Genomic DNA, 24,620 nt, shown 5'->3' with positions numbered 1-24,620 from the left:
ACGCTTGAAAACACTGTAGTCCAGAGGTAAAATCAATGGAAACAGCACTCTTACAAATCACAACCCACCTGAAAAATTGTTATTGTCTTGCCAGCTGAATGATGTTAATTCTTCCTAATATAGTTTAGCTGTGAAAGAGTAATGTAGTGGTAGTGGGCTGAAAGGGTGCCCTTTTACCTTCATCCTCTTCATCATCTTTCAGCAGAGCTTCACGGGAATACATAGTCCTCCGGAGATTTGTTCTTTCTAGAACAGTTTTTCTTTCAATAATAGTCTCCTAAAAAAGGGAAAGGTCATGTGTTTTCAATCAGAGACTTAACAGAAAAAAAATTACTAGCTGTTACAAAATTTGCTTCCAATCAGGACATCAGTGAAAAAGAAAAGTGAGAATCTTACTGCAGCAGTTGTGATTGATTTGCTACCTCTGTGTAAAACCAGAGGACATAAATTAGATATCTGACACTAATTTCAGGTTGTCAATCCCAGCCCTCTTGGAATCTTAACTTAGATAGATATCCCTGAATTAATAAGAACTACGATCGACATCTCATTCTTCCTGTGTTATAGTATTAAAGACAAAATGTGTTAATGATTTAGAGAGCTTGATATAGGCACAACTGAAAAACTTCTACCCAATGCAATGAGTGAATTCAAGCATACTTATAGAAGCAGTCAGTATTGCACATTACTGATGCTTTTCCTAAAATGGTCCAATTTAATATTCTTTAGACAAGAATATTTTGATAGAGCTTCCATCAAGAGTGGATCAGAGGCAACAGTATCAAGGCAGTATGAGATGTCCAGATGAAGGAATTTGTCTTAATAGATAAATAATAACGGTAATAGTAATACTACATTCATACTAAGTTAGAAATCACACACAGCACGTCAATCCTTGCTAATGCTTTCAACCTAAGAAAACAAAACATCCCATTTTTTGCAAATGTCAATTGCCCCGCCCATCAAAAACCTTCTCCAGCTCTTGGTCTTGTCGATTCATTAACGTCTTCCAGTGTTCAAATAGCTCAGTCTCTGATTTCTGAATGTCCTTGAGTGTTCCTTCTCTCTGGATGTAACCATCTTTCATTGCAATTATCTAAAAAGTTAGAAACACAAGTGCTGAGATAAATAGCCACATATCTCTATTTATTTTAAAGCTGTGTTGCTGTGCCTGGACAGAATTTTCTCTTTTCTTAAATAAAGAATATTTCTGCGAAAAAAATCTGTCTTCTAAAAAGACAGCAAAGTTATCTCTTGACTCTATCGCCTTTATTTAAGATGCTGCAAAACCAGAAGCTTCCTGCACTTCACGCTTTCAGAAAGGAACGCTGCTTTTCAGTAAGAAAGAAGAGGAATGGGGTCCCTGTCAGCAGACAGGAGAGTGCATTACTCTTCCTAAATACAAGTCGTTAGCAAGATAAGATTTGAGAGTTCTCTTACCTCCTAAAAGCAAAAGGCTTTTAGCAACACACTGTGCGCAGCATGTTTTGCCCTCATTGGTGCAATTAGACATGAGCATGCTGGCTCCACCGTCTGTTTGATATCATGGACCTGATAAGGAAAAGCTGCGGAATCTGAATCCCTAAAGCTTTTAAAAGCACAAATAGTGGACACAGTTTGAAAAAAAAATTATAGATGCCAGACAAAGCCTGAAGGGTGTGGTTTCCAGGTTTCTATCAGTGTTAACTACATCACACACACACTGTAACCACCTTCACTTTAGATCTGACAAGGAGCACTGGAAAATGAGGAGTGTGGATTGTAAATGCATGTGACATCATTAGAAAATAGTTAATGCAGTATTTATTTCTCTCTCTCACTGGAAACCGAGGAATTTCTATGGGGACTGGGGGGAAATTATCTGTATTTGTTCCACTTATTGCTAAGAATTTACAGCAGAGGAAAGGGAAAAATAAAGCAAACAAGGACCTTTTTTGTGGCCAGTTTATTCAGGAAACCTTGTAATTGGGCTGGACCTTGAATTCTTCCGAGGGTTTTGCTACAAAGATTTAGGAGGGCCATCACATGTAACCCAAATTATATTTTTATTTAAAATTCCTTAATAAAATAAAATAAATATTCCTGCTGCACCCTATCGGGTAAGACTGGCTAAGGCTTAACGAGAACTGTGCTTAGGAAAAAACCACTGAACTATTTCTTCATAAATATTTTTTAATTATAAACTTAACTAGTCCTTCCTGTCCTATAGGTTGTTTGGAACAGCATATTTCATAAAACACTACTGAAACCAAATTAGAAGATAATAAAAATAAAATAGTTCTCATAGACTATCTCATAAAACACAAACACCTACAAATGGGTCTGCCATTCATAAAGAAAATGAAAAAGATTGTACTGATATAAGGCCATAGCTGTGCATATCCAAAAACCTGCAAATATAACAAGTGAAAAAGCAGCAGCTAAGATGGACCTCATGGGGAGGGAAAGGCAGCAGAAAATTCCTGTATCCTGAACACACTAACTGGAAAACCAGAACTGGGTTGAGAACAGTAGTAATTCTTAAAGATGTGCAACTGAGGGATAAGGTCACAGCAGACACCATGAAGGACAAGTGCTGCCCACCAAAAACGTGATCGGAACAAGATTAATGTCTATCTGTGACTTCATAGCAAGCCAACATGAAGAACAGAAAGCAGCTGAAATACGATTATTTCTTGAGACAGAGTAACTGCTGCTACGGTCTGTGCAAGCTGCAAATGAGACAGAAGTCCTGCTAGGAGGCAGAACTGCAGCCATCAATCCTCATGGGCACGACCACCTGTGATATTATAGCTGGATAACCCTAGGAGAACTAAATGCAAGGCCAGCAGGATATAATGAACTAAAAAACCCCCAAAAAACCAAACCCCCACAAAACCCCCAAACCACCTTATGCTACTTGACTTGCTTCATCTTTGACATCCGCAATTGCAAACTATTACAGAAAGCAGACCTTCATCTTTTTGCGTAAACTACAAGATTGGACAAAGAAACCTAACAAAACGATCGAATACTACACATTTCTTAAAAGTTTGCCAACGTACAAAGGGTAAAGCTGATCTTGATACTACGTACTAGTACCAACCACAAGGGACCACTGTTTTTTTCCTTATATATCCATGTGCCTCAATATCCATAAACACATGTTTTTCTGTGACAGCACAGACAAATTCCTAGTTAACATCCCAGCAAAGGCAAATAGGTTACTCAAACATTTCACTGTTTTGAGATTAAAAAAATGGGCAAAATTTTCCAATATAACTAATGGTTTTGGACACCCAATGTATTTTAAATGCAGCTTGTTTTCATGAGAATATTAAGTATCAGCTCTACGAAGATGCAACCTATTTAGGTGTTCTAAGGTGGGAAGTCCGAGATTATGGCACCCCAAACTCACAGGCTGATTTTCAAAATATCTTCATTATGTCTCTTCTCACTAAACTACCACTGGGTGGAAGGATGAAGCAAAGCTTTGTTTGCAGCAAGACATATTCACGTCACGTTCTTGCCCCTTCAGAAAGAACGGGAAGAGCTTTCTCACCCAGTCAGCATGGGGCAAGTACTGCAGCTTGTGAGTTACGAGCACAATGGTCCGCTTATCTTCCCGTAGCATTTTCAGGATCCCTTCTTGCATGAGATGGTCACTTAGGTGGATATCCAGGGCAGAAAACGGATCATCCTGGCACGAGGAAAAGAGGTCAGCTTTTGGAGCCAGCACTGACGGGATTTAAGGAAACTGACAGGTTTGAAATAGCGGTAAAACCAGTTAGATCAATTCAGACAATCAAGAGGCCATCAGAAGATCAAAACTGCTCTGAGGAACGGCTTGCTTAGACTGCATAACAACAAACCTTGAACCGCCTTTCTGCAGCGAGTGCTCAGACACACGGCACCGTCAGCTGCGCAAGTGCCGTGACTTCGCGAGGCTTCTGGGCCCCGCTCCTCGCAGCAGACGGGACGCAGCCCGCACGGCTGCAGCGCGTTGTTTCTGTCCGACTCAAGACAACGCAGCAACGTATGTCTATGGCATATGTGACGTAACTGCTCCAGGGGCAGCGACAAAGAGCACATTTTTCTTTCCCTTGTACATAATTGCCTTCTTACTTTTTTTTTTTTAATCCATAAATCAAAACTATTAACAAAGAATCACAAAAGAGGAAATACTGATCAATTTGATGACTCTGCTCAGATGCTTGATTTACGACCTAGATTATTGTATTGAATCAATGAATGATACGCAACTAATTTAGGCATAAGCTAACCTGTACCATCTTGGGGGGGACTTGCTTACCTAATCCTATTCATATGGAATTACAAATCTAGTATTTCTGCTTGCACTAGTGATACTGACTACAGGTTTTACTCAGTATTATTTCACACTATTATACTACACTAAAACCAGGACTTCCTAAAAGTCAAATTTTGTTTTCTTTTCTCCAGATGTTTGCTGATAAAGTAGGGCTGAACTTGAATTAATTCTGCTTTCTGAGTGACACCATTGCCACCATTTAGTTAGGGAGAGGTATAAGCCAAGAGGTGAGTGCTTTAGAAAATTCCCTTGAACTTTTATTCCCTTACATTTTCCAACAATTCATATAGTGACTGCATTAGATACTTTAGTATTGTTGCCTTCATGTATCTGCCAAACCAAAAGTATCCAAGATCAGCAGTAAGATAAATATGACCACTGAAATTCTAATAAATCAGAACATCATAACATAGAGCGCTTAAGGTGCTTTTGAAACACAGTAACTTCCAACCATGACACAGAATTTATTCTGAAAAATGTGCATGCAACTGCGAGTGCATTGTGCTCACTGAGCAAGGACGTATGTTGTCAGCTTTACTGCTGCGCTCTCCTGACCTGGCACTGACCTACACTCCATTCTGAGCCCCGAGGCTGTGCACAGCCACTTGTACGCAATGCTGCACTTCTGCGAACAGCAAATGCCCGTTCACAGAGCACGACATGGCACTGGGGAGTCAGGCGAGGCTGCTCCTTAAGGCGGCACTCACCATCTAGGATTATAATGATGTGCTGATTCAAAGACGCCTGAAAAAAAATCAGTTCATGTTACAGGACTAGATTGACATATGACAAATAAAACATACTGAGTGAATGAATGTCATTTGGAATAAAACACATAATTAATTATCACATGACCTTTTCTTCCACATTTGCGGTGATCACAAGAAGTTTACGGAATACGAAAGGCTATGGAATGAGGTGCACGCTTGTGAGAGAGAAGTTTCATCAGCATTTGCTTATAAAACCAGTCTTAAAAGAACTGAGTGTTTGCAAATATTAACATATAGGATTCCTGATTATTTTTGAAAGATTAACAACTGGAAAATTTATTTGCAGGTGCTTTCACATTATCAAACCATAAGAGAAGCCACAACTATTAGCAGGCTATTGAGTGTCCTGCACAAAAGGACATAAGCAACAAAACCAAGTTACAGCCCAACACTGGATCTGCTGATTTGCAGCACCTAGTCCAACTGCTCTCTCCTCTCCTGCATTCTGGTCACTGCCTGGAAATGCCCCACACATGAAGCAAGCACATACTGATCAGCCTCATTACAGGGAAAGGCCTAAGTAACCTCCCAGACTTTCAGGGATGACCTCTAACGTGCACAGCTTTTCTAATCCCATGTGACTCACATCTCACTGTCATAAGAGCTGGATTCAAAGCTCCTTGAAAACTGAGCTTAAGAAGGAAGTTCTAAATTGGAGAGCCAGCAAGCTCACTATTACTGAGCATGTAGGATGCATCTGTTTTCCCACCTACTAAGTTTTTAGCGCTTGCTCTCACTCCTTTCTCCACAGCACTTCTTTTGAAGTTGGGACAGGATATGCAATAAGCAGTTCAGGGTGGGAAGACAGCTTAGTTTGTGGCAGAAAGGAAACACCCCAGACACAGGACAACATTAATTTTAGGCCTAAGACAGCTTAGGAATTTCATTAATTCAGCTGAGACTATTAAATTTCTAAGTACCAAAGATAAACACAAGGGTCAAGAAGAAATTTCAATAGACTGACAGGGAAAGCATCAGCATTTCAATTCATATCCTAATACCTACCTGTCTGTAGCAGCTACAAAACGCTTCTTACCTGCAGGCTAGCTAACAACGAATATAAAATAAACAGTGCACATTTGGCTTAGCTCAGTGAAGCACAAGGTCTGCGTGTGTTACCTATGAAATACTCTAAATGCTTGTATCTCGTGCTTCTGTTTGGAGCATAAACATAATGGCACCTACTCACCAGGAACACAACATTTGTCTGCTGGTAAAGTGCTCTTGCCACACTGATGCGTTGGCGCTGCCCTCCAGACAGATTAATACCCTGGAAATAAGCAGCAGAAAAACAATCAGGCAGTGATAAAAACATCAACTGAATATTCATATTCTGGTTGTATTACCCACAGAAGACTTTCCGGACAAAGAAACCCAGAGAAATTTTTAAAAGTGTGGGCCTGCAATTCAGCTGGGAACACAGCACACAGAGCCAGAGCACTCTGTCTGGAGCTTTTCTCTATACATACCAGAGGGACAGGAAATGTTTAATGGTTTGTGGTGACATAAGGGTGTAGGTGGCATAGATATTCTGCAGGCAGCCTAAACTACACTTCAACTCAAAAGTCAACCTTATGAGTCTGGCTGTGTCCTGGGTTTTATTTATTTTTATAGCTGTATGCTGCCATACCGTATCAGCTCCATTATATACTCTAATCAGTAATTGCTAGCTGGGAGGTCAGACCATGCTGAGGCGAACACTACCTGGTTGCTATCGTACTTGTTTTCGGCCCTTAGTTCCCTGCTCCGAGTTACTTACCCTTCCTGTGATCACCTGCAGTTTCACAAACACCTTAAGCTCTCAAAAGCCAATACTGCTGCCAAAAGACACTACCCCACCTTCTTCCTCCCCTCCACCTCTCTCCTTCTGTCAAAAAACATTTGGCTACACAATGAATTGGGTTAGGAACTAATCCATTTAAAATTAACATGGTAGCCAGTGTGGAGCGTAGGCATGGAAAGGTACCCTTGTGTGGGGTGGCTTGTTCTGGTTTTGAGGGCAGCTGGGGTTTTTTTGTTTGTTTGCGACGGTGCCAGAGTAAGTTGTTTACAAATTTGAGACTTCTATTTCCTTCCTTGTCACTCCCTAATCTTCCTTGATGTCATAAAGCTTAGTTTGCCATTGATAAAATGTCTGTCCTTTTTAAATTACGAGCTCTAAAAATCTATGAATTATTTATTTTTATGTTACTTCTAAAGAAACAAAAAAATGCACTGGGAAGTCAGGATATCTGGGATAGAGGCTGCAGAATTAGTCAAGCATTCTGATAGCAGCACATTTAAATCATTGCATCTCGCATAAATGACAGTGTTTCCATGTTTACTAAGCAACAAGCTTTCAGACTAATGACCCAAACGTACACTTAACTAAAAGATTACCTTTGTTGCCAAATAAACAGTAAGATTTTAAGCGCACAACAAAATAATAAAAATGCCTCTATACATTTAAAACAAAAATAGAAGCCTGTAGCTGTTTACTGACCCTCTCTCCAATCTGAGTTTGGTCTCCGTGAGGCAGAATGTCAATATCAGGCTGGAGGGAACAAGCATCAATTACTGCTTTGTACCTGCGGAAACAAAAAAGGTAACGCAAAATCCACACAGATACTGCTAAAGAAGCACATTTCCTACCTGCAGAGGAACAAAAATTAACCAGCTGGAAAAATCACACAGTGGAAAACGTATTTGTTAGCCACTAATTGTTCTAATGGGATCTCTTTCAGTCACAGGCAAGTAAAAAATACTTCAGCTAACAAAAAGCATCTTATGTCAGCTTCCCAATTAAAAATATTTAATAGTTAAAACCAGGCAAAACAAGCACAACTTCTCCCATGATGTATTGTTATTGTTCAGCACTAAACCTTTTTCATGCCCAGGGCCTTTGTTTCTTGTTTCAATATCCAAGAATGACAGAAAAAAAAAATATGTGTGTAGGATGTGAATACATAGCCAACCACTTTTTTTTTTAAGGGCGGGGGGGTGGAATACCAGCAATTAACTTTTAAATATTTTAGAATGTTTGGTGGGCATTTATATGGATAAAAAGGCAGCTCAGTAATCCTTCACCATATACCAAACACTGAAACTGTAATAAACAGCATTCCCACTCCCAAACGGCTAACATCCTTCTAAGTCAGCCAAACTAGTCAATTCAGTGTAAGAAGAGAATACTGCATGCCAGACAAACACGGTCCTTGGAAATGGAAACACTCCTACACTTGGGTACAAGTGCGACCGTACTCTGTCCCTTGTGTCCTTCAGGAAACACATGGTTAAAGGGGGACCACGCAGAACTCAAGGTCTTTTGTCATGTTCAGGCAGGCGCAGTACGTTTGTTACTAGAGGGAGATGGGGACCCATGTGTGAAGTGAGACCTACGCAACTCCATTATTTAGCTAAAAGGTGAGTAAAGCATGGAACAGTGCTGAAACCCATTACCTCTGTTTGTTAAAAGGGCTTTCAAATGTGATATTCTCTTCCACTGTGGCATTGAGCAACCAAGGCTTCTGTGATGCATATGCTACTGATCCTCTTTTCCTGGGGAAAAAAAGGAAAAAAAAAAGAAGACATGGAGTTCCCAGTTTACCAATGCAGTAGGTGTTTTAGGAAATCATTTTCTTGTAAAGGAAGCAACTGATAATGTCTTCAAAAATGCCGTCTTTCATTTCTTTAGGACAGACAAGAGCTCTCCCATTATGAAAATAGAAAAGATGTTCAGTTTCCAACAGAATACTGAAATTGTTCACCTATCTGAATTTCAGGGGGTTTTCCCTCTTTTTCTGCTGTGAGGGGGTTCTGGGGAGGCTAGCTCAGTAAAGCTGCCTCTTGAGCAGCGCGATGGCAGGAAGAACATTACCAAAGACTGAATCTCAGCTCTGTTTGGACAGACTAATAAAAATCAAATGTATATCAGATCACTAGTTAGGCAACACATTTCAGGAGGGATGTTCTAAAGAGATATTTTTAAGGTGTTTAAAAAAAAATAAAAACTCCAAACACGCACAAAGGCAATTCCCCTGCCCTCATCACATTTATTTTCCCCATTCTAAGAAGAGCACTTGAGTCACAAAGTAAATGTGTGCTCATAGGCAAAAATCTTCCTATGTCTATGAAGGCACGAAAAGAGAACACAGACAAAAAACACTTGCTGAATTTCCCCCAGTGGAATTGCCCCCATAATGTATCATCAGAAGGGACAACTTATGAGGTACGGTCGACAGGATCTCACCATGCATATTTTATTTCATAGGGATTATTGTTACTACTATTTAAAAACAAAAGTATCTGCCTGCTAGTGAAGCAGCAGGGCTTTTGTTGGCTGTTGTGCACTAAGGACCTCAGCAAGGCAGAGCTGGGAGAAAGGCAACGCTTTTTATTAGAGCAACTGATACTGTTGAGAAACTCATTGGCATATCACAGTCTCTCCAGAAAAGGGCCAAAAGAGGGATCACACGCCTAAAAGCCTATCTGTTTTCTTTCCAGCTTCATCACCTAATCCAATAAAAAGATAGGACCTCTCACCCAAACATAGTCTTTGTCTGCTAGACAGCCACTACAGCAGCCTCCTTCTAGTTGGATCCGAACACAGTCCAAACCATGAGCTGCCAAAATACACCAGGCCTTTTATCTTTTTTTTTTTGATCAGGAGTTAAGGTCACTTGCCCTGCTCATTTTTTCAGGCTTTCACTAAGCTTGCTTAGAAGTCATTATAGGATCCAATTTTCCTTGATGACCTGAAAGAACACCCAGTTACACTACCTTGCTAACATGCTTCCAAGTTCAAATGCCTGTTGGCTCATTAGAATTTAATTATGTTTTATGAATTTTCTTTATTAGAAAATGAAACAAACAAAAAAAGACAGAAAAAAATCCCCTAGGCAGCCCAGCTGACGGTCCCAAAATCTAATTCAAGCAGCATTCAGTTCTGCCTCAAGAGGGAAGCATTTTTTCAATTAGTATGAAATTCTCATCCCAATAATTGAGAAAAAATTGCTCTGAGCATTCCAAGATGAACATGAATTCCCTTCCCCACCTTTTCATTGCTTCAAGCTGTGCTTGGCTGCTCTTAATTCCCAATCTGACTGAAAAGTTACTTCTGATTTATTTTTTGAAAAATTAGTAGCAAAGTTTTGAGGAAAATGTTTTTACAACTTTTGTAAAAAGTGTTCTTTTGTTCACTGAAGACAGGGGCAGTGCCACTAAAATGCGCTCCGTGCTGAGAACCAGCACAATGCCTGGGAACACCGTTCATGTTTGCCTTACGTTCTGCTTTTAGGCCATCAGTGAGAACTAGTTACTTCAAGGAATTCAGGAACAAGCAACGAGCTCATCAAAATTCATTACGGACTTAGAATTTAGTGAGCTCCTCTAAATTAATCTTAAATTGCAAATTGACACTAGCATGACCTATCAGGGCAGATCATATTTTGACATAAGCAAAAAGCTTGCAAGTGCCTGTGATATATCTATTGCATGTCCACAGTGCTTCTACAGTAGAGAGGCAATCAAACAACTTTTACTGAAACTGTGAGACATGTGTCCCAAAAATCCAGAAACAGAGCATGCAACACTTTCTCTGAAAGCCTGCCTTCAACCTAAGGTTTCACACTTAAAAGACTGGATGCAAACAAAGGGCTTAGGAGACAAAGGATTACAAGGAATTTATTCTGCAGGTGGAAATAATTGCCTCCTACTCCCAGGCAGCATAAACAAACATACATTTTCATCAACGGAGTGTAGTTTTTTTCCTCTGATAACACACTATAGCTAACCATAGCCTCTTAATTACCACAGAGGCACAGACAGCAAAATCCAGCCTTACAATAAATAGGGAAAACTGTGCCCGAGCTCCCTGGAGACTATGTGCTTTGGCTAATACAGGATCAAGCCTGTTCATTAACTTAGAATCAGAAATAACATTGTCAAGATTGTTTGTTTAAAGTTATTAATCTATCTTCACATTTAATTTTGTTAAGTCCAGTAGGTTCAGTACGCATTCAAGATCACTGAAAATAAGACTAGCTAAAGGACATTCATATATGAATCTCAGTGCCTTGATAAGCCTACTAAGTATGAGACATTGGCGATTTTTTAAAAGAAAACAGACGAACTTAAAATGCAACGGATTTATGATTATAATGTTAGAGGAAATAATACGTTGCAAAGCCTTTCTTGTGTGTTTCGGATTGCCGGCTACAGTTTTATCTTGATTATTTTGACAACTCATTAATTCCTCATATCAGTCAACAAGTCAAAATCAAATGTTCTCCAGATAGGAGAGAAATGTGTACTGTCCTGTCCAATGCTATTATCGTATACTATTGCAGCCTGATGGCAGGCAATAGAGCATTCTGATATTGCCAGTCCTGAGTATTCAGAAGCATACTTTTTTTACCATTATTAAACTGCAAGCGTTGCTTGCTAGTTGCAGTAGCTGCATACAGAGACAACCCATTTGCCTTCTAAGGAGGAACAACTCATTATGTGCAGACACTTCTGAATAATGTTCACAGAGTCACAGAATGGCTGAGGCTGGAAGGGACCTCTGGAAGTTCCCACTAGTTTTTAGAGTTGTACCTGAATTCCGTGTCAACAGGAGATTCTTTCTCTGGGCTGCAGAAAACAAACACATGGGGTTTAAAAAAAAAAATTCAATTATTTTAGACAATGCAAATAATACCTGAAAGTACTATCACTATGCTGTAATTAAAAATACAACAAAATGACTGCATAACAGAAACAAAACTCTTTTAAGCATGCTACCATTCTGTGCTACATGATATTGACCCACACAAGCTTCAATTTTGAGAAGCGCTAAACAACCTTGTAGAAAGTATTCAACACCTACGAGCAAATACTCAAGACCTCATAAGACTTTAGGCTCAAAACACTCTCTGTTCCGAGAACACCAAAAATGTTCTACAGGATGCCAGTGCAACAAAACCACCAGACATATTCCTGCAGCACGTACTCAATATAACGAGGGTTCTCAGAATAACGCAGGTAATTGTTTCGTACAGTCTAATATTCTTTCCTACTTTTTAACGTGCTTGCCACACTGTTGTGCATGTTATCTTACTGTTTGCTGTCTATGCCCACAACCGTTTCAAACACGTGAATGTCTAATTCTGATCATATTTCTCTTGTATCTTAAAGGGTTCAGATAGTTTCACTTTAACTTGCCCCATAAATTGCAGTCTCTCTTATACAGAAAGAACTGTGAGATTTCCAGTATCCTTTACCACAAGACTCAGCTGTTAGATACATCAAAGTCTCTCTTATACTACACACGGATGGGAGCAGAAGCTCTGCAGGACTCTGTCTGACAACCAGGTAACAAGTCTGAGAAATAAGGTAAATGGGAGAGAAGAGGCTGATAAATCTAAAGAAAAGGCAGCAGAACTGTTCGTGCATCACAGAACCAAGAAAATATTCTGGACAGCAGAAGACACACAGTTTAGCGTAAGTCAAGAAAAGGGACACTGTAAGACTTTTTCCTCTACCGACTTCAGTAACAAAGTTCTCACCAACTTCATCAGGGATAGGATTGTCACTTCACAAAGTTTACCATTCTGGAAGTTTGTGCGTCCCACTAAAATGACAACCATGTCAGAAAGCTTTGCTCTCAGTTGATTTGGTAGCTATTCCCAAAGTCCAAACTGAGCTATGTTAATCAGGTAAAAATAATTTCCATGCAAGGATCCCTTGCCAACAGATGGACTAATCTGCTGCTCCTCACACTTCTCAGTTTGTGCGTGCCTGAAGAATGCTAGGTGAGAAAATAAACTTATGACAAGATGTAAAAAATGAAGAGAAGGGTAACGGGGAGAATTTGCTTTAATAAATGAAACCTTTAAAGCAATACTTGATATTATATCTTAAGTGTAGCATTAGGGAATAATCTGGTTCAGTCTAAGAGAAGGATTTTCAAAGACGTACAATTTTCATAACTGCCGAAAGGCAATGTTTTCATAAAGGAAATTTAGCTCTTCCTTTCCTATGTCATGTATGTGGTTTCAAAAATTGTATCCTAAGCTAATTAATACAGTGAAAGTTTCATTGATATTCAGAATTCTGACTCTGAAAATCTTAAGCATAGATTTTAGAAAACTGGTTCCTTTCATCGCAAACGTTGTAGTAGGAAGACCAATACAATACCATACCTGACATCTTCCCCCGTCTCACTGTCAGAAGTACAGCTGCATCACAAACAGAAAGCAAAGATTGTTTACTTAAGTAAGCACAGGCAATCTGCCCCAGAAAGAAAAACTATTAAATTCCACTTAGTGCACAGACTGCAAACAGTATTTATCACAGAGCTGCAGCGCAGCATCTGTTCCTTCTACACAAACCGACTTGATTTTACCAGTCAAAAAAAATTTGGTGATAGTTTGTTTTCCTTATAAACACTGAATTTGACACAACAAATAAAATCACCTCCACTCTGTCCTGGAGGTGCAAACAGAACTGAGAAATCCTAGTGTGAAACAACAATGCAGGTCCATTTAGAAAAAAAGCACATTTTCAGGGAAAACAAACTGATAATTTGTGATACTGTATTTTTCCATGGCAGTACTGCACCTCTGCAGCATATAAGGGGTTCATTTGAGCCCCAAATCCCACCTTCATCTGACTTGCAACATGCTGCGATCTATCCTTGGGGGATGTGCCTGTATAAGTAAGTGTGGGCAGGTCTGAGGGATGGACAGGTTTTGGTTTTGCTGCTTTTGAACATGTACCAAGACGTTCGCAGACAGAGTTGTTTTGACAGGCTGACTGGCCATACTTACTACTGACGCTAAATTCAGTTCCACTTAAAAGAACGAAAAATCTACGTGTCAAGCAGTATAAACAACATCAAGGAGGGACAAAGTTTTTCACGCTTCGAAGAGAACAGTCTCATGAACTTTGTGCTAACACCATTTGCTTATAGATAGCCAGGAATGAAAACCACACCCGCAGCTTCCAAGGTTGGTTTCAGACACTTTCAAAAAGTTAACGCATAGTACGTAACGGCCGTATCTAAATTCAATTTACCGCAGACTTTGAGAGCCAGCCAGCCACTAGTATCTTTACGTCAAAAGTCAGCATACTGACCAAAGCTTTTCCAAAAAGCTCACACTTCACTGGTCTTTAGTGACTGTGAACTCAGTGGCACCTTCTCTAAAAACCAATGAACCTGTTGCATAGCATTAAGCAGCAACACATCGTTTACAGAATCTACCGACGGGCTGAGGCAGGAAACAGCTTTTCCAGCCCTTCCATGCACAACACAAGGACCCTGAACAACAAACATCGGTTCCTGCTTCGTGGACCACCCTGCAGAAGGCCGGGCATCCGTTCTACCTGGGAACACCCCGGTTAACTTGGGACATGTAGTATTTGTGCACGACAGTGGCTCCCTCTCGACGGTGCTCTTCTACACCAGCCTGTGAGACAGGCAGAAAGCTGTGCAGCTCCTAAATGCATCAGCGTAGCCCAAGCGGCAACGCTCAGCCAGGGCCCCTCGTGGCTGGCACAATCCCCCCGGGCTTACTGCAGGCGGGCAACTCCGCTCCAGTTTGCACTCAGAAGCCAGGGCCCAGCACGACTCTCAGAGGGGAACACGGGGCGCAGTGGTGCGCAGCAGCGTCCCGATTGCCTCTGTTAACCCCCGTCTTTTGCTGTATGGCCACAAGCGCCCCAATTGTCGTAAGCAAGTGTTGGTGGATCAATTCCCTGACCTGTGTTTCTGTTCTGTAGCTGGAAAAAATTAATTCTCCATTTGGAGTTTTAGCTCAGCCTTTTCAACCCACTTTTTCCCCACTTCTTGCCTTACCCCTCCTTTCCTCCCTTTCCTGCATGCTCCTGGCCATTAAGGTTGCATTTATCTTCTACCAGTGTTGAAATGCCAAAGTAATGTATGTTCGATAATGAGGTCTAGATCTATTTTTTCAAGGCATATGGATGTCTAAAGATGCAAATAAGTGCTTACTGAGATTTTCAAGCCTTCAGATCTCTATTTCCAATTTAAGTAAAACAAAATTAAGTGCCTGGGTCTTTCTGAAAACTCCAGTAAACACCTATTTATAAAAATCAGCGTACTTTATTGCATCAAAATAACTTTAAAAATCTTGTCATTTGATGAAAACAGTCAACTCCACATCAAGCAGAGGAAAATGTACTGTTAACTATCTTAACAAGTCTAGCACTTCCTTCACATTATAAAGACTCTAGATCCACATGGGAGTGAAACAAATGACATAAATTTTGAGCAAACTATTTGTCATTTAGGTCAATTTTTCTGATATTATTTACTCCAAAAAGACTTATACTATAAACTACTCCCTGGACTTGAATTCGGACTATTTAAAGTGAGATACTGCCCCAGAAAAAATTAGCATGGCATATACCATAATTATTTCCTCAGTAACCAGTCAAATCATTCCTATTTACCATCTGTTCAGAATGTAAATAATGATTTCTCTATTTTTGTTAATCTCTAACCATAGTATAAAATATTTATGCCGAGATGCTCTCTGCTTTGGACATGGGGCAGTAATCTGAGCTGGATCTTCCAGGCACACACTGTTAATACAAACAACAAGATGAAATCACAAATGAGCCAGTGCTCACTTCTGTTTAGCCGATTCCTAGCACAGGAATAAATTACATTTCTTTTTAAGGTTTGGAAACAAATTATTTTTATAGAAAGCAAATAAAGATGATATGCAGTTAATACTGTTTTATCAATAGAGCATGGAGGCACAGAGGAGGGAAATGAATTGTGCAAGGTTATCCATTAGACCAAGGGAAGGGCCAGGAATAGAATCCAGATTTCCTGAGCACTGAGTGACGTGTCAGCAGGATGCATCCTTCATCTTCTTAGCTGTGACCTTGGAGGAAGGGAAGGGGAAGGAAATTTGGAACAAAATAATTCAGGACTATTCCGTAACGTGAATGATTGAACCCAAGCGTTTGTCTCATCACAAAGGAAGAGCTGCAACAAGGATCTTACTGATTTTGGTGACACATTTTATTGCCTGAGCTAAAGCTATGAGCTCTAGTGATTACTTGACAATTGAACCTGGGATAACGTTGCCTGTACCTGGTCAGGCATTAGTATTTTCTTATCAAATTAAGGGAGCTTTCATCTGATAGCTTTACAGCACAGGTGTGCAGCCTACACTGACTGCATCTATCGTTCTGATCAGACCAGTGCACATGGTAGCAGCTCTGGAAGATGAGACAAAACATAATCTGTCCAAGTGCAGCCAGCACTTACAGTGCTAAGATTGTTTCAGCCACAAGCCCCTTTATACCTATCTGACAGATAGCAAAGCAAATGTGATAACAACTGAATTCTACCTTGTGATACTTTGGCACATACAGAAGACATGAAAACCAGTTCTGACCTTTACACTGTTGTGAAGCACATACTTCTAAACAAGCGCTATTTAAAACCACAGTCTGATCAGAAACATCATGTCATCTGTTTTAGTTTAGCATCAGACATTCAAATTACACTTCTTAATCATGTTATGTCATCTGTAAAAAATTACAGCCTTGCTGAAATGAAATTAGTTCACCTAATAAGGCTGCAAGGATTCTGTACAGTTCCTCACCATACTCCAGTTTTCTGCTCAGGGAAGTGTGTTTTAATGGACGGATCACCACATTCTGGACCTTTGGCTTCTGTTCTCATCTCCCTCACCAGCTGAAAGAGTCACCTTCCCATGTTTCATTTTCCCCACCTATAAAGTAAGGAATCTTCCTTCCTTGTACTATTACTATTATAGCATGTGCAATTCTGAGTAGTGTGACCGGCTTACACATTAAGGTTGGATATAAATATCTCTCCACAAACACTCAAGGAACTTGTGAGAATTGCTTCACAAAATCAGTGCAGAACCTACCGGGTAACAATGACCCTCTGTCCATCAGAGTGTGTGGATTCAACTTACAGTCACATTCTTCATTCCCAATCAGTTGAAAACAAAATTAATTGTTTCTCTAGGTTCTTCTGCAATTTGTCAAGCTTTACCTACAAATAATTGTATCCCAAAAGGCAAAGTGTAGTCTGTATGGCTAGGAAGTCTAGTACTGTAAAATGAACAGGCCAAAAACATTCACACACAGTCATAAGACAGTGTGCTAGAGATGGCAGTAATTTACTGGAAAACTCATACAAGGAGTTGCAATATATTACACCATCTGCCACTTAGTTTGAGGGTCAAGAGACCAAGTCCCAACAGTACAGCTGCTGGAGTTCGCTAGCATTTTTTTTCCTCCCTTCATGGCCAGTATAAAAGTTAGACACAAGTATAGGCTATATCTGGCTGTCAGAGTGCAGCTGGTGTGTCCCCTCGGGAAAGAAGGGAAGGACAGGACTACCTCCCTCTTGTCAAATCAGGCAGGATGTACTGGGGGAGTACTCTGAGGTCACTGCCACTTAGAAAAATCTCTTCCATTTCTCAGGCACTAGACCAGTGGTGGGATGGCGCGCAGATCTAAAAGCACAGCCAGGGACCACTCCTGGCAAGCCAGTACCTCCTTACAGCTCCATTCACAGAAACGAGCTCAGGCCTGAAAGTGCAAATGCCATTCTGTAGCAGCACAACACTTCAGACAACTAATTTGGGATCGGAATTAATTATGATTTCACTCAGGTTATGTTGCTGGAGTGCAGAACGCCCAAGTACGGCTACTTATTCCCATTAATGTAATAGATAGCTTGGTTGACCCTGGCTGGGGGTTCTTTCTGATCTGTTCCCCTACTGTTAGAGTAATGTGTTTATCTTGAACGTACACCTACAAAATCCCTGACTCCACAAAAAGGTTTCCAGAGTGTATTTTGTCCTTTTTCTGCATTACTACTCAACTCAAGCTTGACTTTTTAAGTAGCACTACCTGCTCCAGAATACGTTCCCAGAGATCTTCTGCATCTCACCAAGTATGGCTAGCAAGAGAGATGACTTACCACAGCCAACCTGTCCTACAATCATTGTTAGCTGACCTGTGAGAGAAGAAGGCATATATAAGCTTCTGATTTACCAAGTGCTTACAGAAAAACTTCTTATTCTGTATATCTGATGTCATTTTGTACCTTGAGGGATTCGGATATCGATGTTGGACAATGCTGGAGGACCTTCAGGTGTCCAAGTGAAAAATCCATTTGTGATCTATGCCAAGATAGAGAAACAAGAAATAGAAAACTAGCTTTAGAGCTGACTTTTCAACGTGAGAGACATTTTTTCTGTTTTCACTACACTGAGCACAGGTAGAGAGCCAGCCTCTGCTCAATGCAGGAAACAGATCTTCAAATGACTGGTTTTGTAAAGGCCTATATTCTGATGTACAAGGGTCTCTGAACTCAAACAAGCACAACAATAAGAAAACGATGGAAAATTCCCGAGGAAAAAGAAGTTCCTGTTTAGGGTTTGTTCTGTTATTTGTAAGGTGTGCACATGAAATAAGTGAAATGATTACAACACAATTAAATTATATACAGGGTCATGGTTTGTCCTTTGCAGAGCAACGAATGTCACTCAGTGAATACACTGCAGCATATACAGCAATTACACGGTCCAAGTTCCAAGCAGATTTGCAGAACTTTCCACAGAAATTAGATGTTGCTGCCTATTACAGTATTTTCCTTTGTATTCCTGATACGATTTTCAGATAACTCAGGCTTTGCTAGATACAGAAATGTTTTCACTGAAAAAGACTAAAAACAAGAAACAAAGCCTGTTCAGGACTCTAAATGGCGATTTCCATGGATACTGTAAAAAATAGGAAACAGGAAACAATTTTAAAAGGCCTGTATTTATACAGGACCCTCTTCTCTCACTTTTTCAGAGCCACTGACACCTTCAAAGCCTTTCAGAAATGCAAGGTACAACATTTTTTGATCTCAGAAGAGCGGAATGGGACACTTTCATCCTACCCTGGAGAAAAAAGGATAATCTTATCTTGGGAAACCGCCTGAAAAAATGAGCAAAAGAAAGTGCAGTGTTCCTCCCTCTAGATTACCAAAGGCAGTCAGAGGATCCCCTCTCAAAAAATGCCCCTTCATGGGCAATGAGCCACAGACAGACAGTACTTAGTAACTGCAGAAGTTCCCTGACCCAGGTGCCGCCAGTGGCAACGATGACAGCAGATGGAGCCAAAGATTACAGCTGGTCATGGCTTTCTATGCAAGGCCTTGTAGATACTGTCCTTGCAGAGGTCACTGCTCTTGCCTCTCCTTTGTGACAAACTCCTTTGTTGTCACTCCAGGCTGTCTTCTGACTCAACACTGCCCCCCCCAAACCCGTTCCCAAATATTTGTCTTATTTTCCTGGAAGTCTATTCAAGAAGGACCCTACACCAAAGCAGCATGTCAGATGATAGCCTCTAAAAAAACCCTGAAAGCACTACCAGTTGTCCTACTTAGTGCCATGAAGATGAATTATTCATTCTCATGCCGGAAATGCAAATGTAATAGCAGACTTCCTAAATAAGCAGTGTCATCACTATAACAACCATCAGGATTTTTATTACTTCCAGCCACTGCTATAGCAAATCAAGAGCAGTCTTCAAAGTGGCATGGGTAATTTTAATTTTTTCTTCAAAGAAGTTGGGTCTCTTGGGGTTAGTTGTTAACTTCGTCTTGAAAGGCCACTAGGAATTCCAAAACAGGAAGGGAAGACCCATGACAAGATTATGTTGGGAATGTCTAAACCAAATTCTTTTTAATTTTCTTCATACCATTTTTCTGTACAGGCATTGGAAACGGAACAAAGAGTCTGGCATACACAAAAGGTTGGATCAGATGATCTTTCAAGGTTCCTTCCAATGTGAGCTGTTCTACATTCTAAGTTGGTAATTTTGGTCATGAGAACAGGACCAATGGCTTAAATACTTGAGATAGAAAACTGCTGAGCAAAATCTAAGGAATATATACAGCTAATCACAACATAGAGGTTACTAGTCAATTCTTAAAATGGAAGACATAGAAAAGAAGGGTGGAGGTTAATCTCTGACATGAGCACAAGTGCCTGACAGTTTGCATCAAATGCTGGTTCTCGAACTTGAAACTGCCATCAGAATACAAAAGTGACTATTAGTGAGCTATAGTAAGTGTTATTAGAGTGACCTTCATATCACCTTTACACAAAAATCGTCTGCTTCTGTGATGTTAATGGGTCTTCTCATGTGAGAGCTGTAATTGTTCCAGTCCTCCCTGGCAGGCCTCTTGCGGTTAACAACTTTAAGTGGCTGAGCAAAATCAGAAAGACAGAAATAAGCAGTAAGTAGTGGCAGTGCCAGCAAAATGTCCTAAACACAAGCAACCATGTTATGACCTATACAGTTCAGGATATTGAAGAGAGTTTTTGCAATCGCAAGAAATAATCAGTAGGAAATGGACAAGTAAAAAATTTATTTGGGGTACAAATTACTCCAGCCACTCCACATGCAGTTGAAGAGCATTACTTACCACCGCCTGGTATTTGCTGTGATTATCTGCACTTCTTAGCTCTGAAGATTTATCATGCTCTTCTCCAATTTCTTCACTTGACAGGAATTCACTCAGTTTTTGCACACTGAAAGGGAAAAACCAGAATCACACCTCAGCCTGGAATGCAAAACTTTTGTTCACTGCAACGTTTACCATAAAGCACACCTCTGAGTATTCCAACCACGGACTGCTGCATAGTTCATTTTCATTTTGGTACAGGCGAATGAAAATGTGCCATGAGAAGTTGCTGCAAGGAAGCTGACAAAACCTTCCCTGCTGTCTACCAACAGCTATGATATTTGAATGGTTTGTGCAGGTGCTCCTCAAGCCTAGTCTTTTCTGATACCACCAGAGAGATCACAGAAAACATTTTGTCAGGCGTTTGGCGGGATGCAGACCAGCTACAACAGCAGCTTGTTTTGAAGCCACGTGCCGAAGTAGAGTGAACGTCATTCATGTTACTGAAATGTTGTACAGTCAGTTCTCCTGAACAGTCTTATGAAGACTCTCAGCCTGACGAAATCTGTACATGGTGAGCTAAATTCAACCAGCTATGATAAAATAGGAAGTGTGAGGTAACATGATAAAGGAATATTACTTAACAGAACAGTGTTCAACAGATGAGATATAAAAGGAATCCTGATAACCAGCAACAAAGGAGAAGGCATAAAATCTTCACAAGCTGCTTAAGATTGAATTAGCTGAGAGATAATGTGCCTTTATTATGACAGTTAACAGACCATGACATCAATTTTATCTCTGTACCTGACTTTATAAAATGTATGTCTAATCTACTCCCAGGGACAGCAAATGAAATTTGTAAAGGAAGTGGATTGAATCATGAGCTCAACATCAAAGGGGCTCAATTAGCTGGAAATCAGTTAACTAAGTCTCCAAAATGCTAGAGTGCCAGAAGGCCTTAAGTTCCTAAAAATAAATTTATGGACAAGGACTAAAAAATTTATTTCAATATTTAGCCTTAGGCTAACTGTTGAGAAATAGGCAAATGATGCCTCTGTAGCATAGTGATACATGGCTTCCTGTTAGTATGCAAATCTTAAAAATTAAAAATAACGCCCCAGCATTTATTACCCAGCTGAACACAGGACAATTTTGCATTTCACTGCCAGGGATTACTTCTTCAGAAGGAGACTGAGTTTCCTCTAAGAACCTCACAAGATACCCCACCGGTGCCAAAACCATCCTTGGACCAAGGCATTACAGCAGGGCCTGAGGCAGACTCCCTGTGCAGTTGGCACATGTCCTGCAGGCAGAGATCGAAGCCACCCGGGGACTCCCTAGGAGAGAACTGGTTCTACAGTTTTTCTGTCAACCTGGCTCACTTGCTAATGGCAGCTGAAGACTAAGAGTTATACAGTGGGGTGAATATAGCTAGAGCAGGTACTACAAGGTAAGCAGCTAAAAAGGGGGAGAAAAAATATTTGTGATGGGACAAGAGGAGTAATAACTAATTCAGGCTCCATGCTGGACCAAAATTCTTTAATGGGAAGCCTGTCATCCCAAAGGAAGAAACTGGAAGCCCCATCACTTTTGTATCTATTTGCACAAAGCTCTAGAAAAAAAGAGCTAGGAATGATCTTACTACTTTGTTCAGTGAACCAGATGTTAAAAACCCATTTTAAATGTCTTTAAATGGACCAAATGATGGTTTAGGTGCTGCCTACATGGAGGTGGTATGCAGCTGCACCTCCATTCTCTATAGGAAAATCACACTGACATTTGAATAATTGCTCTGAAGGTAGGAATAGCACAGAGAGAAGTCCCCTATCTGCTCTGGCATCTAGAGGGGAAGGAAGAGAAGACAGCAAACATTCTTGGACCATGCATACCCAAACAAAACCATGTCTGTATTAAGCCATTCGATAGTTTGATTTTGCTCTCTGCTTTCTGGTTGTGTATCAAGGTGGCTGTACTCTAAGTGCCAAGACTTCTCTCTGTAAGCCCTCTTCCCAACGCTCTGCTTAATTCTGGAATTGCTGCCCGTGTGGCAATTACTGAGGAAACAGAGTATAGCTGTGAGAAAATCTTTTGTTAGAGGCAGCAACTCATATTTCAGGATGCCACGCCATTCTACGCCCCTAAAGGATAAAAAAAGTACGTTCTCTGCAGAGCTCTTGCTGACATCACAGTTTCACTAGTATTTCAATATCTCCACGGGGGAGCTTATTTTTAAGCAACAGAATAGATGTATTGATTAAAACATGGTTATTTGCACAGCTGACTGACAAAGCGGTTTCATATTAAAGCCATTAAGATACATAATGCCACTTCTGCTGCTTGACCTTTCCTGATGGAAAATTGTACACTGTACCTTTTGTCCCTGAAGACCTCACATTTAAGAAATACATCAATTGGCTGCCCAGTTTCAATTTTCAATGGCAGAAACACTCCATATATTAAAAAAAAAAAACCTTTTCAAAGAGACAACAGAAGTTCTCGCCTTCCTAAAGGCTTTCAACAGTTCCCTCTCTGAGGCAAACACCCTAGCCCCACAACTTGGAAAGTTTGCAGGGGCCCTATGTGGAACAGAAGCTTTAAATCTGTTTGACCATTTGAATCGATCACACAGTTGTTCCAATAGTGTCAATGACAATCCATGAGGATGCTTTGCAATTGGGCACATGTATAATGATAAAGATACCGACAACTGGATTTGTGGAGATTGTTGTCCTTCATCACATCTGGCATCAGAGACCGTAGCCGATACTAACAGAGCAGGGGTTGTGAAGTGCCTGAGATGCCAAACCAGTAATACCCTCTTAGTATCCTTTATGTGCTGGTTTCACTGCTGGATCATCTTCTGCTTCACTTAGTTCCTTTCTGTCACTACAGGAGAAGCGTCTTGTACACTTGCTAAAACGAACTAAAATACCTCGGCCTAAAGAAAGCTGAAGTACAACTTTATCACGTTAGGTTACCTTCACCTGATCTTACTGACCAGCTATTTATTAGCAGGAAAGTGTAACAGCAGGACACAGTTATAGCAAGTAAACATCGGTTGTGCTCAATTGGCACAAAAATAGCTTTCTAATAACTGTCTGCTTTTTCACATTTACCAAACTAAGCAAGCATGTCTTTCCATGTGTTGAAAATATCTGGCACATGCTTCCGAAATACTGTGCTGAAGGATGGGGTACTCGGGAGACACATCCAGAGTAGCAACAGCAGCACTACGGAGCAGTGCCCTCTGGAACACTACCTGGGTTACGGCGATACAGCCAGCCAGGAAGACAAGGATCACATCAACTTCGTTACAGAGTTTGAACTGAGGAATTCCTGTCTGCACCGCAAATGGCAGGGCAATAGCCTGCTAACAAGAAGATAACTACAAAAGAACTCATGATGAACTCCCGGATAGCAACAATTGATACTTGGTTGATACTTTAGAATTGTTCCTGCAGCGTTAACTGGCACACAACTCATTTACAAAGAAATTCTTAGAAAAGCCAAAATTACCACTGCGGGCCCCCAGATACTTTGCTGGTTGCAATCTTAGCATGACAGTTCGCCATGACTCTCGGGATTACCACAGTGGCTGCAAAACATTTCAGGCAAGCCGCTGATGCTCTCAGATTGCACACTTGTTCAGAGAGAGAACACAGCTGTGACTTTGCACTGTCAAAACAGCGAGGGCAACCGCAGCCTCCTGCTGTAGTCTCCTTTCCATCTCCAAAGTGACACAAAAGAACTAAGCAAGGGCTGGTGTCCAGTATCTGTCCCATAGTTTAGACAAGTTCTTAAGACAGCTATAATGGAGGTCACAAAGAGGTCCTCGTAAAGTAAGAAGCCCCAACTTTCTCTTCCTGTCCTAGCAGTCAGGTTGGGTTACACGGCATATGAAAAGCATTAAGAGCTTTTTACACAAATCTGTTGATATTCAAAGTAAAACTCTCAGTGAAACAGCAGTTCTATTGGCTGCCGTTTCAGTTTTTTAACACTCCGACTAAGAAAGTCAAAATCCATCAAGTCTGGAGTAGACATTTAGTCATTAACTTACTCTCCCAATTAACAGTGATTTTTACGGGGGGTTTTTTGTTTTGTT

The 24,620-nt window shown here is 40.5% G+C and overlaps 1 protein-coding gene across 3 annotated transcripts in view; it reads right to left on the bottom strand.

Moving 5' to 3' along the window:
* Window positions 1–24,620, bottom strand: part of ABCC8 (ATP binding cassette subfamily C member 8) — a 77,912-nt gene that overhangs the window by 20,251 nt on the left and 33,041 nt on the right. For all 3 annotated transcript variants that reach the window (XM_086472272.1, XM_086472273.1, XM_086472274.1), the window contains exons 13-24: window positions 20,537–20,642; window positions 20,206–20,316; window positions 18,164–18,239; window positions 17,968–18,073; window positions 13,242–13,277; window positions 11,656–11,691; window positions 8,518–8,616; window positions 7,562–7,646; window positions 6,269–6,349; window positions 3,542–3,679; window positions 971–1,096; window positions 178–277 (exon numbers count right to left, since the gene is read on the bottom strand). In XM_086472272.1, the coding sequence (XP_086328398.1) occupies window positions 178–277; window positions 971–1,096; window positions 3,542–3,679; window positions 6,269–6,349; window positions 7,562–7,646; window positions 8,518–8,616; window positions 11,656–11,691; window positions 13,242–13,277; window positions 17,968–18,073; window positions 18,164–18,239; window positions 20,206–20,316; window positions 20,537–20,642 (1,100 nt within the window). The remainder of the gene's footprint in view (window positions 1–177; window positions 278–970; window positions 1,097–3,541; window positions 3,680–6,268; window positions 6,350–7,561; window positions 7,647–8,517; window positions 8,617–11,655; window positions 11,692–13,241; window positions 13,278–17,967; window positions 18,074–18,163; window positions 18,240–20,205; window positions 20,317–20,536; window positions 20,643–24,620) is intronic.

Source organism: Leptosomus discolor, chromosome 12, assembly GCF_034619465.1.
Source record: "Leptosomus discolor isolate bLepDis1 chromosome 12, bLepDis1.hap2, whole genome shotgun sequence".
Classification (NCBI taxonomy): Eukaryota; Metazoa; Chordata; class Aves; order Leptosomiformes; family Leptosomidae; genus Leptosomus; species Leptosomus discolor.
Note: the sequence above shows the minus strand (reverse complement) of the source record. Positions and strands in the feature narration are given on the sequence as shown.